Here is a 20477-nt window from a genome sequence, read left to right on the forward strand (position 1 = left end):
TGTCATTATAGGTAGTTCTTAAGCTGAAGTTACTTAAAGATGAAAAAAGTTTACAGTGGGATACTTTTAACAGAATTCACTGAGTAGGGCTGGGTGATATGGCCTAAAAATAAAATCGGAAAAATCGATTTTCATTTTTTTTTTCATCATCAAAACTAATAAATCCAATTTCGATTTGAAATCGATTAATCCCCCAGCCCTCCCACTGAGTTTCTGTTTCCAGTTTTGCCATTGCAATTCATGTATATCGAGGTCTCGTCAATGTAACTTACTTGGAGAGCACAGTGGCAGCTGCTTCAGTATGGACAGTACAACACGAAAGTTATCAAAGTCACATTAAAGGATAAAAGTGGCGCAGTGTTTACTTGTTGGCCTGTGAAAAGAGCAAAATGTGCAATACTTTTCTGTTAATAACTATGGACCATCTATCCACTTCTAGAAATATGTATATATATATATATATATATATATATATATATATAGTGTGCTTCACTCATAAAATGCATTTAACACTTTATAAGCTGCATCCCATATGACATAGATAATGAACAATGAAGTTGGTTTTAAAGCTGCTGAGTAACTTTTGATTTGTTAGCGAGAAGATACACCATGTAAAAATGCATATTTAATAAGGTCAGGAACTTACAACTATAAGTGGATTTTGCGAGTATTGTGAAAAATAGCATGTATGAAAACATTTACATCTTGGGTTTTGGATCGAAATATAACATGAACTCCAACACATCAGTCTACATAATTTTACTGAGCACGGATCGAGAAACGGTTACCGTCTTTGAAATCAACTGAGAAACATGCTTATCTGTTTATTTCAAGCCCTACACAATTATTCCATGATGTACAATCTAGTTTGCAGAAGAATTTCACACAACTTCATTTACATGAGCCTGGACCCAATCATTATTCAATAACTAATTCTAACTGAAAGAGAAATAGAGAGCCACTGATGGTGATAAAGAGGAGAGCCTCAGGCAGATAGAACATATAGAACACATTAACACACTTAATCTCTAATTTATCTATTTAGAAAGATGTCTGTTCTGTGGTAGTTAATTAATGATTGACTGATTACTTAACTCTTTCTTGTGCACCTTAAAGTGCCACAAAACACATTTGCATACTTTTATCATTGCATCATATGCAGTAGGTACTAAGTGTGTATGGCAGGTGTAATGATCTTATATTGCAGTGTTGTCAGAGCAGTTCTGGTGTAAAGTACCACTCATAAAGGTCATTAACTACATTGTACTCTTTGTATTTGGCTATGTGGTCACAGGCGAGGCAGGTGGGTTGAATGAATTGTTTTGCCACTGTCAGAAGATGAGGAAGGACATCATAGTACTTTCTCCACTCAAAATAAGCCATGTATGCTTCATCATCCTTGTCCAGCTGCTGTAGAAACTCTGCCATGGATTTTGCATCAGGGAAATCATTGACGTGAATGAAGGAGCCATTGGGAAGGAATTGCTCGTAGTTTTCTCTTGGTGAACCCAGAACGACGGGGACTGTCCCTGCTGCGAGGGGCCCATTGACCTTTTCTGTCATGTAATCTTTGAAGAGTGAGTTTTCAAACGAGAGGTAAAACTTACAACTACTGATGGTTGGGTAATAGTCTTCAGAGCTCAAACGGTGCCCGGTGTAAGCAGATCCAAAGAGATCCACCTTTATGTGTTTAGAAAGTTCACTGTAATATCTTGCCCGTGTCGTCGTTCCAGTTCCTGGGCTATTGTTACTGACGATCCAACACACCAGTTTGTCTTTCTTGGGCAGAACAAAGTCTTCCTTCATCTCTTCTTTCCTGATAGTCACCTCATCCCTCATCACGATGTCAGCGTCTCGTCTGTAGCTCAGTGTTAAATTGAACATGTTTTCTGAACCTGGTTTCTTTGCTGTGTTCCTCGGAGATTCCTCATTAAGCCAAATCCACCTCTGAAATGTTGGCCGTGGATCTTGAGGCATGTTTTTAAAATCCCAATCAATATGTTTGTGGTAGAAAATGACTCCTTCTGCTTTGCTGTACATGGATCTATCATCAGTCAGTATGCAGCTGTCAATGTTGAAGTAGGTTGAGCAGGTATTGAAATCAAACTTATAACCAAAAGGCCAGAACCACAGCAGGACGATGGGCTTTTCAGTGGGAACTGTGCCTTCAGAGGTTTTTTCATCAGTTAATGTAGACGTAGATGGACACAAAGGAGGTGGTGGCTCAAAAAAAATAAAGAATGCAATAACAGAGCAGGAAAGGCCAACTGCAGCTAATGTAGCCAGACGTAGAGTTTGATTGGAACATGCCATCATCTGTGGAAACAAAGAAGGGAACATTGTGATCTCATAACAACATCATGAGGAAGTCAAAAATCTTGCAATGCTATAATGACCATGCAATATAATTATTTATTTCCCATTTGACCTACTACCCTTATATTTATATTGTTTATAACCATAGCATGGCCCAAGTTCTCTTCAACTTGGAGTGGAACCTTATTAATTAGGGTTAATTCATTAATTAATTATTTGTCCTAATACTTCATGTCACAAATATCTGCTGCATGTGAAATAGACATTATGTTGCCAGCTTTATTCAAGACACGCTTGAGCATTACATATACAGTACATGTTGTATGAGTTAAACTCATTGACAGCTTGATAATATTAAAATACCAACTTACATTATTCCAGTCCAAATGCCAATGATCCCAGAATTTGACAGGCAAAAAGGGATTTATGGCTCTGGCTCACTGTTTTGGATCTTTGTATAAAATGTGTCTTAGTGTAAACTTCTTTTGACTTGTTAATCACGCAACACCTTTTTATTTGCGGTACAATAAAAAACTAAGCAGGCTACAATGAATTCCATGCAAAACTAAACTACAGATATATTAATATAGAAACACTTTTACAAAACAAGTTTGAAGTATAACCCTGCAGAGGACTGCAGAGTGCAAATTTTTGTAAACAATATTTCTTAGAAAGATAGAAAAACTCACCGTTGGCACACGGAAAAAGTACAGCAGTAGCAGCTTTATGGCTCTCATTGTCTTTTGTGAAATTTGCATTGGGGAACTGGCTCATAGCTGCAGTACTGACACTGCACTCACGTGAAATTAGCATATCAAATATGCCTCTGTTTGAAAACCTGTAAGGCGTCTGACACATAAATGCACTAGAACTGTATATATATATATATGTATAGATACATACGTGTGTGTGTATATATATATAAACATACATTTGTGTGTATATATACACACAATGCACACTTACATGTATGTATATACACGCAAATACATATACACATACTTTTTTTGGCTCAGTATCACTATATTGTGACAGCAATACGCAATATTTACACTGTGGCAGCAAAACCCTTCCATGCTGTCTGTGTCATCAGTTGTCAGTTTCCTGCTTAAGTTTAAACAAACCCATCTACAAATATGAAGTCACTTCTGTCATCACATGTAAGTCACATTCTTACATATGGCACCTTTAAAACAAAAGTTAATATATATTCGTTCAAAACAAATAAAACTTTCTTACTGTACAAAACAAATAACTTAGGCTAGTTGCCTTTTTCTCCCAGAAGTTAGAAAAATAAACTGTACACAATTAACACAAACTGGTGTTTTGTGTGGTTTTTCAAAATATAAATTAAAAAAATAATAATAATTTTAGTTTATTTTAATCGATTCAGAATCGTAGATGATTAGAATCGCCATTCCTATGTGAATCGATTTTTTCCGCCAGCCCTAGTATTAACCCTTACAGCTCCCATGTCAAACTCAGCTACACATTCCAGGAGGTTTTGAGAAATGATCGCACGCTCATACCATAATATAATAATTATCCCTGTGGTCTCTCTGTAATTATTGTAAGGTCTTGACCTTACTATGTAAATGCGCAGAATTTGATGTTAGGAATGTCTGGTAGTAACTATTTAGATTTAAATAATGCTTATAATAAAAGCACTTCCACAAAGTGCAGCTGTGTCATTAAAGCACCGCCTTTGCTTTATCGCCACGTGTTTGACTACTAGCGAGCCTCTTTCCCCCTGTTGACCTCAATAAGAGGGACAATGCATTGATTTCAGCTATAATGCCTGTGTTTTGTTCGCTTCTCAACTCCACTGAGAGGACAAATGTTGTCATCCAACAACACATAGGGCAAACAGCGTCATTATTTGAAATGGAAAAATGAGCCAACCTGTCAGAAACGCAAACACAATTGTTTGCTCAGATCAAGCTAATAACAATACCCACTCACAAAGATGAAAGATCAGAGATAAGTCCTGCAGACCACCTGTCAGGTGCTCATGCATTACATTCACTTTGGAAGGAAGCCAAGCTCAACTTCTCCAGCTTAGGCTTGACACACATTTTGTAATCGAGATTAAAGCAAACAGGGAATAATCATCCATATACGCTATTGCGAGGGCTGTGCCAACATCTTTATTCACCGATGACTTATAACTTATTATTAATATAAAGGTTTAACGTTGTTCCATGTGCCTTCGTTCTTTGGTTGCCAGACTTTCTTTGCCCCCTCTTCAAATCCAGACTCAAAACTCACTTGTTCAAAACAGCTCTCTCTGTGGTTTCACTGTTCCATTTTCTGTTGACGGTGTCGTCCTTTGGTGCTTCAAAAAAAAAGGCACTTATTATAAAAAAGTGCCTTGTATAAAATGTATTATAATATATATTTTTAATCTCCTATTGTTTTTTATTGGACTTGTTTTGTCTGTGACAAGTACGATATACATAAATATTTCTGTATACATCTGTGTACATCACACCAACGCAACTATTTTAAAACACACGGCAGGTGTGATTTTCTTTGTTAGTTTTATAATTATCGCTCCCCCGTTATGTGTCCACAGAAAAACCCAGTGCAGATGTCGACAGTGCAGTATCTAAACACTGCCGGTGCAGAAGTTAACATGTGGCTGGTGGTGACAGGAGCCAGGTTGGTAACTGGAAACAGGGAACTGGGTAAGTAAGGGGTCAATTGTGTCTGTTACAGTTTTATAGAAACATTTTATTTATTCATTGATTCACATGTCATTGAATCCCAGCACACACAAGGCAATGGTGCATATGTTACCAAAAGTTAATAATTGTTCATGGTTATTCATGATCTTCTGGATGTATTTTACCTATTTATTAATAATAATAATAATAATAATAATAATAACATTAAAAAAATAAAAACAACATATTCACGTATTAAACTCCAAAAACACAGAATACAGCATCACACACGAACCCACCTGTGTGCCCTTTGCTGACACTGCATGCAGTTGCGCTATTAATCCACTAGGTGGCACTTAATATTCATAATAGTAGGTCATTTCTAACTCTTACTCACAGTCATAGTCACCACAGTTCTCCTAAGCTTAGTTGGAACCAAACCAAAGACTAATGTTTAGAGAACGTTCCCTCGGGGTTATGCTGAAGCCTAACAAATGTTCTCCTGTAGTTGCACTGTGGTCTACACACGATGTTCACATTTGGTTGCATTTTTTTTACTAAAAGAGAATGTTCTGAGTTTAGAAAGTTAACTTAAATTAAAGTTAATTAAAATGTTTAGATATCATTAAATACAGGTTTGCAATTGCTAGATTCACCTATAGGTTGTAATTTAAGGTTATAGCGAACCTTTTTTTTTGCAGACAATTGTATACTCGAATTGTATTTTTGGGTTGGTGAAATTATGAATAAATATGAATATGAAAATTTATCTTTCCAGTATTTACTTGGTTAAGTCTAAGATGGGTTTCAGTGAAGAACTGAGGCAAACGAAGGAGTTCCTCTTTGTTCCTCAGTCAAGCTAAAGTTACTCTGTATCATGTAAATCATCCAATCCTAGTTTGGAAATGGATCAAACCTTCAGTTTGTGTTGTTCAAAACTTTTCAGTAGAATTCGGATAACTGATCCTAAAAAAACAGGATTACCCTGATGCCAACAAGGGGTAGGATTTCAAGGTGGATTTCAGGAAGAAAATGCAGTAAAACTTTAAAATTGGTCAAATAATACATTTGTATCATTCAGTGTATATACTTTTATTTATATTTTGCACTTGACTTGTTTAACCGTTACAGTGATAAAGTAGACATCGGCTACCAATTAAGCCTTTCAGTATAGTAACGGAAGTGTCATAAATCTTGTCCCCATGAAATAAACCCCAAAACGGATTTCAAACAAACAAAAATAATATATTCAGTTGTTCATCTCTGTCAATGTCATTCATCACTGTATATTAATGTCAAAGAAACAATCATCAGATATGAACCTGTCAAAAATAATTTTGAACAATTGCATCCCTTACTACACGTCCAGTCAGTCCCTCATTCTGACAGAATGCCAGAGGTTGGTCTGGTTCTTATGTTTTGTGTTTCGTCCCAAAATAAACACTTAAAGTGACCCAATGTTGGCTCTTCTACCTGTTCTTTACATAGCTGGTTATCCGGATTTGGTTATCCTGAAAGCTGTGTATCTGGATCAGGGTGATCCAATCCAATGTTGCTTTGAAAAACCGACTTAAAAGTACGACGGATTAACTGATCCTGGATAGCAAAACATGGGATTTCCAAATCCTGATCATTTTGATCCGGATTACATTTTTTGAACAACTAGCCCCAAGTGACTGAATCCCCTAACTCTGCGTAACTGTCAATCACTCTCAGCAACTTTGTTCCACGTGTTCTGCAGATGAGAGATGACAGGGTGAGACTGCATCTCTGATGTTAAACCAGGGGATAAACACATGCTAGTGGAGTGAAGGGCCGGCATTATGTGACATTCTATACTGGAGAGGCTCCAAACAAAACAGAGTAACTATCCAAAAATAACAGTACAACTTTATCAATAAAGTGGCTTTAATTTGCGAGCATTAGGATCAATTTCAAAACAAAAGTCCTGGTGTAATGGCAGGAAGAACACAACGGGGGTCGATGATCCAAGTTCACAAACTTCAATAACGGGTGTGTCCACCATTAGCCTCACGCAGAGCGGTACACCGGTGACGCATGGACATCACCAGGTTGTCGATCGTGGCCTGGAATGATCGTGGAATGATGCACATTCAGTTGTGTTGCCACAGCTGTAAACGCTCAACCCAGCACTCAGCATTAGCCAATGGCATTGCTCCCTCATGATTTGTGACATCTGTGGCATATTAACAAGTAACAAAAGTCCACATTTTGGTGTGCCCTTTTAAGGAGTGTCTGTGTACTGGTCACTCATATTAACCACCACTCTGCCATGCTCCATGACTCTGGTGAGCTGAAATGCTCAATCTGAGATTGTAGTCAATAGGAGTGGCCAAGTGACACTGGACTACTGGGTTTGAGCAAAACAAATCATTCCATAAACAAATGCATCAAGAATCAGAGCAAATGTCATGACATTCTATTTTTGTTCACCATTTCAAGTTTGTGTGTTTATGTTTTTGTTGAGTATAAATACACTAACTGTGTGTGTGTGTGTGTGTGTGTGTGTGTGTGTGTGTGTGTGTGTGTGTGTGTGTGTGTGTGTGTGTGTGTGTGTGTGTGTGTGTGAGTGAGTGTGTGTGTGTGTGTGAGTGAGTGTGTGTGTGTGTGTGTGTGTGTGTGTGTGTGTGTGTGTGTGTCACATGTGTTTCCGTGTTCCTGTGTTGAAGTCTTGAGCCAGAACCCTACCAGCATAGCAAAGAGATACAGCTGTCCCATACTCGAGGTCAAGGTGAGTTTAAGAGGTTTGTTTGTTTGTTTGTTTTCATGTGGTAGTGATCTTATTTCTTCCTGAGAATCAGATAAGAGTTCTTGAGTTAAGAGCAGGGTTATTATAGTTTTGAAATTTTCATTTGTTTTTATTATATATATGTATGTATATTTCAGTTAATTAAATTACTTTTTCACTGCTAGTTTTAGTTTTAGACTTTGTTACCTATAATAACCCTGGTTAAGAGTTGAAATCCTTAATGATGATGAATGATGAAGCTACACCCACTGTTCTGTATCACATGTGCGCTCTTATAACTCGTGTTGTGGAAGTTAAACTTCAACTTCAATTAAAGCTACTTCTTTACATTAAACAAAAGTGACATTAAACACAGTAAACTGCTAAATATTGACATTGTTTGCATGAAAGATACTATACAATAGTATACAATATACTCCTTATAGTTTCTGAACAAAGGTGATAAGATAATAGAATGCAAGCATCAACATTACGTAAGTAACGATTCATGCTACGCTTCGATTTAGTGTCACAAACTCTCTAAGTCTGTTACCACAAAAGATTTGAAAAAGGTCGACAATGAAGCTATTTCATTTTGCCAATGAAGTGTAACATGCTTTGTCCTCTTCAGCTTAAGTAACCATGGTTCTCAGACCAACCTGCTTTGCAACATTGTTATTGCCCAACTAACAACAGATACTAGTACTTTGTCTAATGTAGAAGCTGGTACCAGGTTTTGTGGTAATCTATTTCAGGCTTTTTAGGGACAGAAAAACAAAAGGCTGCATCTCCATGCTTTGTTCTGGGAGTAGTGAGCAGACCAACAGGTCTGGGAGGTGGGTTTATAATAGTGAAAGAGGTCAGGAATGTAAAGAGTAATGTATTGTGTCCTCGATCACCTCTGTGGGTGGTTTGGTCAAGGAGATCGTGAGATGTCCTCAAACGTATTTTACTGACAGGTATCAATGGGGTATCAAATGTTACTGCTGTAGATACAAAGCCAATCTTTCTTTAGAAAAGAGAAGAACAGTATTTTCTTTTACATTTTGCCCAGGTAAGCGATCAGAATGCCTATGTTGGCTCTATGCAGAGTTCTGAAATGTGTGATTAAAGTTGATTATTGCCGCTTTTCCACTACATGGTCCCACCTCGGGACCCCGGCACCTCCTCAGCGTGGGCGGAGTCATCCCTGCACGGCTGCATGAAACTGCTGCAAATTTTGTTTTATACGTGACACACACGAACGAGTGACCAGCGACTTGCGAAGCAGTTGTTTTCAGTGTAACTGAATCATTAGAACTGTGTTTCCCAACCCCGATCCTCAGGGAACCACTGCCTTGCCATGTTTTAGATGTTGCCCTGCTCCAAAAACACCTGATTCAGATGAAAGATTACATTTTTGAACAACATTCAACAAAACAACAAAAGTTGAATCATACTTTTTTTTTTTTTTTTTTTGTTAATTGTCAAAAGTTGAAACATTAATTGTTTTTGGGAAAAAAATGTAAATCTAACATTTTTATTTTTGATGACAAAAGTTAAAACAACATTTTTTTAATTTTCTTTTTTAAACAAAAGTTGAAACTTAAAATGAAATTATTTGAAAAAAACAGGGCAACATCTAAAACATGGCAGGGCAGTGTTCCCTGAGGACCAGGGTTGGGAAACACTGCATTAGAATACAGTGGCAGGGTTTGTGATGCGGCTCGTAAATATTGAGATTTTAGACATTTACATGCTAAATGTTGGAGATGAACGCAAGTAATCATGTCTTTTTAATTGATCAACAGTTGGGTTTGATTCTTGTGTCGGACGTCTTGCTCATGACTCGTCCTGTGACGGCAGTCCGACGACGTCACACATAGTGTCGGCTCAGCTCGCTTGGAATCTCGCTAAGCCGGTCCTAAAAAAAAAAAAAGTACCAGGCGTGCCAGGACCATATAGTGGAAAAGCGGCATATGTCATTTAGGCATGATGTTGCAGTCGAAAAGTTCACAATGTTTTCTGTTTTGTCTCCGCAGATGACAGCCTTCAGAAAAACTATGTATATGGCAATGGCAATTGCTTGCCTCGTCTGCTCTGTTATTGCATTCTTGTTTTTTTTCAAGCCACTACCTCCTTTGTGTCCATCTACGTCTCGAGTCGCTGAAAAGCCCATCGTCCTGCTGTGGTTCTGGCCTCTTGGTGTAAAGTTTGATTTCAAAACCTGCTCAACCTACTTCAACATTGACAGCTGCACACTGACTGCTGACAGATCCATGTACAGCAAAGCAGAAGGAGTCGTTATCTTCCATAAAAATGTTGCATGGGATTTATCAAACATGCCTCTGCACCCACGTCCATCTTTTCAGAAATGGATTTGGTTCCACGTGGAATCTCCGACAAACACGTTGAGGATACCAGGTTTGGAAAACCTGTTCAACTTAACACTGAGCTACAGACGAGACGCTGGCATTGTGGTGAGGAATGAGGTGACAATCAAGAAAGAAGAGATGAAGGAAGACTTTGTTCTGCCCAAGAAAGACAAACTGTTGTGTTGGATCGTCAGTAACAACGCTGCAAGTACTGGAACAAGTACAAGAGAGCAATATTATAATGAACTATCCAAACATATAAAGATTGAAGTGTTTGGTTCTGCACATACAGGGCGTCGGTTGAGCTTTGAAGACTATTACCCGACCCTTGCTAGTTGTAAGTTTTACCTCTCACTTGAGAACTCGCTCCACAAGGACTACTTTGTAGAAAAGGTAAACGGGCCCCTCTTTGTAGGGACGGTCCCTGTAGTTATGGGTCCACCAAGAGAAAACTATGAGCAGTTTATTCCCAATGGCTCCTTCATTCACATCAATGACTTCCCTGACACCAAATCACTGGCAGAGTTTCTACAGCAGCTGGACAAGGACGATGACGCGTACATGGGTTATTTTGAGTGGAGAAAGTACTATAAAGTTGTTCCTCATCTTTTGTCAACGCAGAATGAATTCATTCATCCCATCTGCCTCGCCTGTGACCACATTCCAAAAGACAAGGAGTACCATGTAGTTAATGACCTCTATGAGTGGTACTTTACATGAAAACTGCTGTGGAAACACTGCAATATACAGAATTGAGCACACGCAACGAGTATGTTTCAAAAGTTTTTATCGTGTCTGGTGCAGGACTTGAACTGTTTTTTTTTAATTGTTGTATTGGAAGTGATCAATGTGTGTGTGATGTGCCTAATAAAGAGATCAATGGTGTGTGCCTAATGAAGTAAGTAATATTGCTTTATAATGTTAAGCTCATATTGCCCACTATGAAACAGTTGCGGGTTGGGAGATGGATTGGGAGAGAATTGTGGTGGATGAAAATATGTATTAGAAATACAGACACTGCTGGTGATTGTAGTTATGCCAGTTTCCCTTTAAAAATCGCAATGAACTCGCAATATTTGCCTCCTTCGTGTAAACGCTGGACTTAAGTTAAACTGAAGATGTTTCACAGTTTTGGCTTCTTCAATGCTTTTATCGCGCGCGTTATGCGGCCTGTTCAGCGCAGGGATCATTGTTTCACACGGACCGTTTTAGCAGACACACCCGGATTTCAGCTGGCGTGAAGGCGGAGACGAAGAGTGAAACAGCCCGTAAAAAGCAGATAGTGTCCAAAGTTTGGGACCATTTCACGCTTAACCAAGAATCCAACAAGGTGAAGTGTAACCACTGCAAACGACAACTGGTGTACCACAACAGCACGTCCTCAATGATTCAGCATCTGAGCCCTAAGCATCCAGTTGCTAATGCTAATGCTAACGTAAATGTTGATGTTCGCTGATTTAATGTAATTTACCAGAGCGTACTGTATTTGTAGCGATGTCGTGACTCATGATGTGACTAGAAATGCTGTTAATCTTTATTTATTAAACAACAAACTTATTCATGGTAAACTGCAAGAGAGTATTATTGCCTACACACTCACACTCATGTGGTATGTTACCACACCACCATTTCCATTATGCATTATATATATATATATATATATATATATTTTTTTTTTTTTAAATAGATATTGTCTTTTGCTAGAATACTCGATTACAAAAATATTTAATAGCTGCAGCCCTAACTGTTATACAAAGCAAACAATCTGGATCTGTGCAAACGTAATCTTCATGTATCCTCCTGCTAAACATATAGTACCTGATAATTGGTTTTGGACCACAAAGGTGTTATTTAATAATTACAACATTGTAGCATGGTATTTACTTCCAGGGTGTTTTGTATGTGTGCATTTCAGAGAGTAGTCAAGCAGGTTTCTTTTCTGAGCTGCCTGCCGAGGTGGTTGAGGAATGCTGTGGGCCAACATGGCTGCTGAGAGGTACAGGTGTGTCACTGCCAGATCCAACCGCCTTCTATTTTTGTAAGAGATGTGACCAGAGAAACTTTAGCTTGACTGAGGAACAGAGAGGAACTCTGTTGTTTGCCTCAATTCTTCACTTAGACCCATCTAAGACTTAACCAAGTAAATACTCCTTCAAAGATTAATTGTCATATTCATATTTATTCATAATTTCCACAACCCAAAAATACAAATCGAGAAAGTGGAATATAAATATATTCCTCTGTGGTTCATATGTACAATTGTCTTTTTAAAAAAAGATATAACCTTAAAACCTATTATAACCTTAAAAATACACTTTCAAACCATAGAACATTCTCTTTTAGTTGTAAAGAAGATGCAACCAAATGTGAGCATCGTGTGTAGACCACAGTGCAACTACAGGAGAGTATTTGTTAGGCTTCTGCATAACCCTGAGGGAACGTTTCCTAAACGTTAGTCTTTGGTTTGGTTCTTACTAAGCTTAAGAGAACCATGGGCTAACATTCTTTGAACATTCTGTGCTAATCAGGTATGTGGGGATAAACAAACAAAAAAACTGTTGCATATATGCCCTGAGAATTGGTGAAAACACAAATGTGTTTGCGTGTAAAGAAAATCTACTGCCACACACACAGAAACAGTCTAGAAATATAGCACCAGAAGAGTAAGATCATATATTTGTTGTTATTCCAAGAAAGAGAGAAAGAATACGCTGGAAACGTATCTTCAACAAGCAGGTGGTATTTTTCATTACAGTCGGACATTAAACCTGTTATACATACAGCAGAACTTAACCTGTCACCCTTCATGCTATTTTTTTTTTTTTTGTCCAGTAAACCACATTACCATCTTTGAGTGATTTTGATATTATTGGCTTCACTGATGATGAATGTTATTTAAATGGTTGAAGGCATTTTTCCTATTCAAATTAATACTAATACACAGACTCCAGTGTCACTGAGACACCCACTTCCACAGATCACGAACCACTCTATACTCATTGGTGAAGCCAATATGGCGACAGGCCTGACAGACGGCGAGTGTGAACTTGTGATGCTCATCAGTAAAATGACGCCTGAGAGAATAGAATCGATGCCAAGTAAAGTACTTTTTGTACGCCTCTTCATCGTCGTCCAATTTGAGGAGGAATTCGGCCAGTGCAAAAGCATCAGGGAAGTCTGTTACATGTATGAAGGAAGTACCAGGGACAAATTTCTCATAGTTTTTTCTTGGTGGGCCCAGAGCTATTGGCACAGTTCCAATAGCGAGTGGACCGTAGAATGTTTCTGTGATGTAATCTCTGTGATTTGATTCCTCAAAAGAAAGAAAGAACTTGCAGGTGCTAATGGTCTCAAAATAGTTTTCCCCGTTCACGTTCTCAGCTGAGATGTGAAACACATCCACCTTCATGTGTTTTGTAAGCTCGTTGTAGTAGTCGTAACGCTCCGAGGATTTTGTGTTGAGGTCAGTGCTGTTAACAATCCAACAAAGCACTCGTTCTTTCTTTGGTGGAACAAAATCTTTGTCTGGGTTCTTCTTGACAGTTAGCTGCCAGCGAACAGGAATGTCTGCATCCTTCCTGTAGCTCGAGGTTAAGTTAAAAAGGGCTTCCATACCAGCGATCTTGCGTGTGTTTGGGGGCGTGTCCATGTTCAACCAGATCCACCTTTGAAATTTGGGTCTTGGTGTGGTGGGAAGGTTGGACAGGTCATCTTTGATATCATTGTGATGAATCAAAACTCCATGAGCTTTGGAGTATAAAGATCTATCATCTGTGAGTTCACAGTGATCCATTTCCAAAACATTCTTACAGTCCTTCAAATCAAACTTTCTGCTTTCAGGCCAAAACCACAGCAGCACAAGTGGCTTTTTGGTCTTTGGCCGAACTGTGGCCACTGACTGTTTGTGACCAGCAGCTGGTTTGGGGGCGGGATGACATTTTGGAACTGGAAAAGACCTGAAGTACATTGAAAATAGGATGATGATTCCAAACAGCAGCACGGCCAAGATGGACAGGTGTCGCAAATTAGAAGTGGGAGTGGAAGCCATCGTAAATCTGCAAAGAAAGATTGAATTAATATCACATAAGTTATAACAAAGTTAATGTTAATTGACTGTTAAAGTTACAGTGTAATTAATGTGCCATTAAACCAAATGGATAGTCATTATGAGAAGCTTGGATCACTTAAAGAGGACCATATGTGACAACACCATAATGCTTGGTTCACATTGGAGGCCTTGAGGCTGCATTTTCATATTGACTTCCATGTTACTGCACTTATTATACAAATGAATGTTAGTGTCATTACTGTTATTGTTTCATGTTGCTTTGTCTGTCCACTCCCCATCCCTATGTCCGGTCCGGTTACCCACATCACAAGCATGATATATATGTGTACATATATATGTATATATATATATGTATATTTACACATATATGCATATGTATATGTATGTATGTATAGAAACGCAAACTAACCCTGACAAATAAACGACAGTGCCATGGTTTCTGTGACTTGTGTTTTCAAATTGGCTTGTTTAACCTGTTGCTCGTTGTACGCACATTGTTTCAATCCCTAGATTAATGAGTCAGAGGGCGAGGTGACTTTTACCTGACATACACCTTGTTGCGTACCATCAAAATAATCTTTAGACATTATTTAAAAGTTGGAAAACCTACATCACGTGTCAAACTCAAGGCCCGGGGGCCAGATGTGACCCACCACATCATTTTATGTGGCAAAAATTACGTGGCAGTGAAAGCCAGCTTCCGAGACCCTCTGGTGGAGGATAAAGCGGTAGATAATGGATGGATGGATGGATGAAAGCCAGGTTTATTGTGGCTAAAGAAATCACCCGTGCTTCAAAGTCTTTTTCTGAGGGTGTGTTTTTGAAGCAGTGTGTGAGCAGGTCTGACCCCGACCAGATACAGACTCTTAAAACTGTTAGTTTGTCAAGAAACACCATCGCGGACCGGGTTACAACTTGAATAAGTCATAAATACAGAAAGTTATTTAGCAATATGTTAAACAGTAGTTACCCTTAGTTTACATTATATTTGGTTACATTTATTCTATATGACAGTTATCTGGCCCTTTGAGGGTAACCATTATGCTGATGTGGCCCTCAATTTAACAGTAAACGTGACCCACAAATAATGCACTGTTTGTTTTATAATAATATATTGACGCAATTAGCATTTCAAAATGGCAATCTAACCAAATCTAAGCCACACAGGAGAGTGAACATGTGAAAAAAATTCTAACTTTCAATCACCTCTGGAGTTAGATAATCACATAATAGGAGGTGTAATGCGCAACTTCTATTTAACTCTGATGCCTGCATTAGAGTATTTAAAACTGATGATTTAAATTTAACTTAAAACAAAAAAACAGTAAATGAAGGTCTCACCGTTGTATATGATGTGCCTCGCAGGAGTTCTGGTGAGCTTCTGTAACCTGAGCACAACTTTGAAGAAAAGGAAAGTGGTCAAGCGCACACACGTCACATGAATAGTGAAAGTAAGTAATATTTGCCATATCATTCGTGGATGAATCGTCTCACCTGCTCCTCTCTGACACATCCGTGTTTGTGTTCGGGCAGAATCAGGAAGAACGAGACGTCAGATCATGGACGTATGACAAGAACTGTGCAGAACCCCGCCCTCTCAGCGTTGAAGGCTTTTTGGTCCAGTGGCCACTCGTGGTACTGCAACACAAAATACTCACGCGGCTTAAAAAGCATCGACCACAATAGTGATAAGGAGACGCATGTAAAACTGTTCACAGGACGCCTCGAGACATGGACATTGACATTTAGAGCAGTGTTTCCCAACCCCGGTCCTCAGGGAACACTGCCATGCCATGTTTTAGATGTTGCCCTGTTTATTCAAATAATTGAATGTTTCAACTTTTGTTTAAAAAAATCAAAAAGGTTATGTTTTATTAAGTTATGTCATTTAATTAAAAAAAATAAGCTATATTAAAAAAAAAAAAAAATTAAGAAAAAATAATAAAATAAATTAATGTTTCAACTTTTGTCACAAAAAAATATATGCTTCAACTTTTGTTGTTTTGTTGAATGTTCAAAAATTGAATGTTTCCACTGAATCAGGTGTTTTGGAGCAGGGCAACATCTAAAACATGGCAGGGCAGTGTTCCCTGAGGACCGGGGTTGGGAAACACTGATTTAGAGATCTTTATACTCTATATATATATATATATATATATATTTTTAATTCATGGCATGCCAATCAAGTTGCATTTAAGGGCAACTGATGCTTCTCTGTTAGTGAACTCACTCCCAGTATTTGCTTGCCCTTTTTTTTGCCTTGCTTTTAGTCAACTGCTTTATTTATTTATTTAGTTAAACTTTAACAGTTTTACTTCTTCTTGTTGACAAAAGTGTCAATAAATGAATAATGTTTATATTGTTGTGTGCTTTTTCTGTTACACCCAAAAAAATCCATGCAGTTTGATCTTTGTTATAATGCGTGAAGACAGTAAACAGGAGTACTAGTTTACTAATGTGTTGTGTACAATTTACATGATATAATATTTCACACAATGCTCTCTTGTGATACATGTCAAGGGGCCCTCTGTTGGGGCCCTCTGTTGGGGCCCTCTGTTGGGGCCTCCATTAAGGCCACAGTAGCACTAAGCAGCTACATTTATCTAGTGTGTGAATGTGTAGATTTTGAACTGATCGACGATCAATCGACTTGCTGCAGAGTAAAAGCAGTTCCTACAGGACACAGAATTATTAAGGGGTGTGCTCCTGTAAGCTCTTCTGTTTCAGAAGAGACTTAATATTTTTTAGATTTTTTTTAACAGAATTTTTAAACATAAAGCAGGAAAACTGACAACTGATGACACACCAGACTAAATGTATCTGTGTGTGTTGGTTATTTTATGTTATTGTTCTAACGTTATTTCTATCAGTCCTGACTCAGTGAGTATATGTAACCGAATAGAGTTAGAAATGACCTCTACTGTGAATTTCACCACAACTGATGCGCCTGCCTGAATGTTTAAGTGCCACCTGGTGGATTAATAGCGCAACTGCATGCAGTGCCTCAGCAGAGGGAACTGCGCTCTTGTCACAGGTGGGTTCGTGTGTGATGCTGTATTCGGAGTTTTAATACTTGAATATGTCGTTAGTGACTGTGAGACATTTCTAATGCATTCAAATATTACTAGAACGCTCTGTGAAAGTTGCAGACATTTTCTGTGCTGAAATAGTAACTTTATCCAAGAGTAGACGATTCAATTTGGCTATGAGCTAAGCTAATTAGCTACCCGTGTTGTGCTAGCTTGTTCTTGCTCTTGATATTGACTCTTGATGATTTCAAACGGACATTTTCTCACTTTCTTCTTGTTACACAGATATGAACCTTTGCAGTTGCTTGACACAGCTGTGTGTGTGTGTGTGTTTTATTGATATTCACCAGGTAGGCAAATGTGTACCTCTATTATTTACTCTGTAAATGTTTGTACTACTGTTAGTGTGAAATTGTTAGGAAGGTGTAGTGGCCAAAATACACTTAATTCCAAAGCCACTGAAAGTCTTCAGCTACAGTAAGGTTCTAATGGGCTTGACTCGTAGGCACTGTTTTAATTCATCAATCACGAAGGCAAGAGAAAGTCATATGAAGGGTTTGCACATTTATTTCCACTTACCGTACATCCAAGTTATTCCTGTTCACATGTATCCAAGCCTGTCTAGGGTCACCAATGCATAAAAATATTTCTTTCAGTGGCTTTGGAATTAAGTGTACTTTGGCCACTACAGAAGGTGTTACACTGCTTGGACCCAAATGCACGAGGCCGCAGGCAAGATGAAAAATTCAAGAGTCTTTATTCTTTCCTCTTGATACAATTAAACAACAATTCAGGAACATGTCATCCTCAAAGTAGAAAATAACATAAAATGTAGCACTTGAGTTAATACACTCAACAAAAATATAAGCGCACAAAGAAAAACTTATAGTTATTGTTATGTGACAAAACAGAGTAACTATCCAAAAATAACAGTACAAAGTGGCTTTAATTTGCGAGCATTAGGATCCATTTCAAAACAAAAGTCCTGGAGTAATGGCAGGAAGAACACAATGGGGGTCGATGATCCAAGTTCACAAACTTCAATAACGTGTGTGTCCACCATTAGCCTCACGCAGAGCGGTACACCGGCGACGCACGGACATCACCAGGTTGTCGATCGTGGAATGATGCACATTCAGTTGTGTTGCCACAGCTGTAACGCTCAACCCAGCACTCAGCACGAGCCAATGGCATCGCTTCCTCGTGATTTGTGACATCTGTGGCATTGAGTGTGACCAGACCGTAAGGAGTGTCTGTGTACTGGTCACGCATTTTGACCACCACACTGCCATGCTCCACGACTCTCTTGAGTTGAAATACTCAAATCTGAGATTGTAGTCAATAGGAGTGGCAAAGTGACACTGGACTACTGGGTTTGAACAAAATAAATCACAACCAGCCTTCCACTCACATGGAAGGCTGGTTGAGCAGGTCCGCTTGTATGCGCATTTGTATGACTCTTCTGTGCACCGACACAGTCACATGAGCTTATATTCATGGAAGGAGATTGTTACAACGTTACAAAAAGACGATGGTTTTTGCCGTAGGACGTGAAGAAAAACGAGGGGGATCGCTTTGTGAAGGGCAAAAGACGCGCCTAGAAAGAGTGGTGACCCAGGGGGAAAAGCCCTCCCGGTGATTCTGGTGGATTATGGGATGTTTGTCCAAATACGTGAAACACCGAGAGACAGACATTTTGAGACCAACGTACGGGATATGCGGAAAGTGGTTGTTTACTGCTGTTGCTAGGCAGCGGACATTTACCGGCAGTACAAGTTGAATATTTTGGGTGTACGCCCCCTGCCGTTGCGGCGAATACTGCAACAACTGAGCGCGCCCCCACAAATGCCCCCTTACATACTTCTATGTTCGCACTCTGTCTGCGGAGCCCCGCACTACGGCCTCACGCGCGAGTACACTCTTAATGTTTACAGTAGCCTGATCAGACCAGCCAGAGCATGTTTTGCGTGTTTTGAATGGGAGGCCTGCCAAGCGACCAAAGAACAATGACACGCCTCAGGAATCAAAGAAGAGGAGATGAAGGGAGACTTTTGCACTCTATGGGCACTCGTACCAAGACAACAAAACAAACAAACAAAAAGACAACCACTTTTAAAATCAATTCACCCTTCCTCTTTCATTCTTTTCCTCTTTTTACAGTAGGAGCCCATGCACCAGCTTTAACCTCCACCCTGAATGCGAACATTCTCATCCTCAGATGCAGGTGGCTCTTCTGTGCTGTGACCCGCGTTTATGCAGAGGCTGAGCTCAGGACACTCCTCACTTTGCACTTCACATTGCACGGCATGAACCACATTGCTCTGATTGTGTCTGGGGATTTTGTTTTGTGGAGGAACCAGTTTTACCAATCTTAAGATTAGAGGTAGAGTCCATTATTTGTCCCGCAGTGGCGAAATTCACAGCGGCAAAACAGTCAGGTAAGGTAAGGACCATAAATTAATAATAACCATGCATTAACAAAAAAAAGTACAATATAAAAAGATATTAACACTGACGCTATATTTAAAAAATTGTATATTGTATGTATATATATGTGTATACATATACACACATATATATATAATGTATATATATGTATGTATATATATAAATATATATATATATATAAGGCCCAGTTTCGAGCAGAAGCAGTGCTTGTTTGGTCCTGCCCCCACTTTACAATATCATACAATTACACAATTAAATTGCATGTATGCATACTGCATAACACAATGTACACCAATGCAACATTCTAACATCATATTGTACAATAATAAACTGACTAATAATAATTAAAAAAAAAAAAAAAAGTATTAACACAGAATGAGCATCGCTTGCTAATATTTCATGTCTATTTCCTGTATTCCCGCAGCATTTGAGCAGCGTCCACTGAGTGGGCAGCAGCTCTGTCAAGTAAACACGGCTCTTATTAACTATTAAACACTTCAGTGCAGCAACCAAAAATAAGCACACACACACATAGATGCACATATGCAAGTAAATTCAAAGTTTGTGTTTTTCCTCCAGCCTCAGTGAAATTGGATCTCTCACCATCCTCGGGGAGAAGGTTGCACAGTAGCTGCCAGGTCATGTCCTGTTGGCCTCTAATGGATGAACGGATTAATTATTTTGGAAGCAGAGCCTGTATATAATATATATATATATATATATATAATTTTTTAGCTTAAATACTGGTTTGATTGCATTGTAAGAAATGTGTTGTCTCTCTCAGGGCGTCAGAACAAAGTTATTTGTGTGCAACAAATAACTTTGCACGATGTGCAATGTTGCCGT

General features: G+C 38.8%; 1 protein-coding gene across 1 annotated transcript; it reads right to left on the reverse strand.

The window, feature by feature from the left end:
• Window positions 1-1212: 1212 nt before the first annotated feature.
• On the reverse strand, window positions 1213-14133 carry LOC310935587 (uncharacterized protein; the record flags this gene model as incomplete). The annotated part of the gene is made up of 2 exons (XM_083899517.1): window positions 1213-2316; window positions 13051-14133. 2 exons carry the CDS (start codon window positions 14131-14133, stop codon window positions 1213-1215), a joined length of 2187 nt encoding a protein of 728 aa, XP_083755643.1.
• Window positions 14134-20477: the final 6344 nt, after the last annotated feature.

The sequence above is a fragment of the Microchirus variegatus genome (assembly GCF_963457635.1).
Source record: "Microchirus variegatus genome assembly, chromosome: 13".
Lineage (NCBI taxonomy): Eukaryota > Metazoa > Chordata > Actinopteri > Pleuronectiformes > Soleidae > Microchirus > Microchirus variegatus.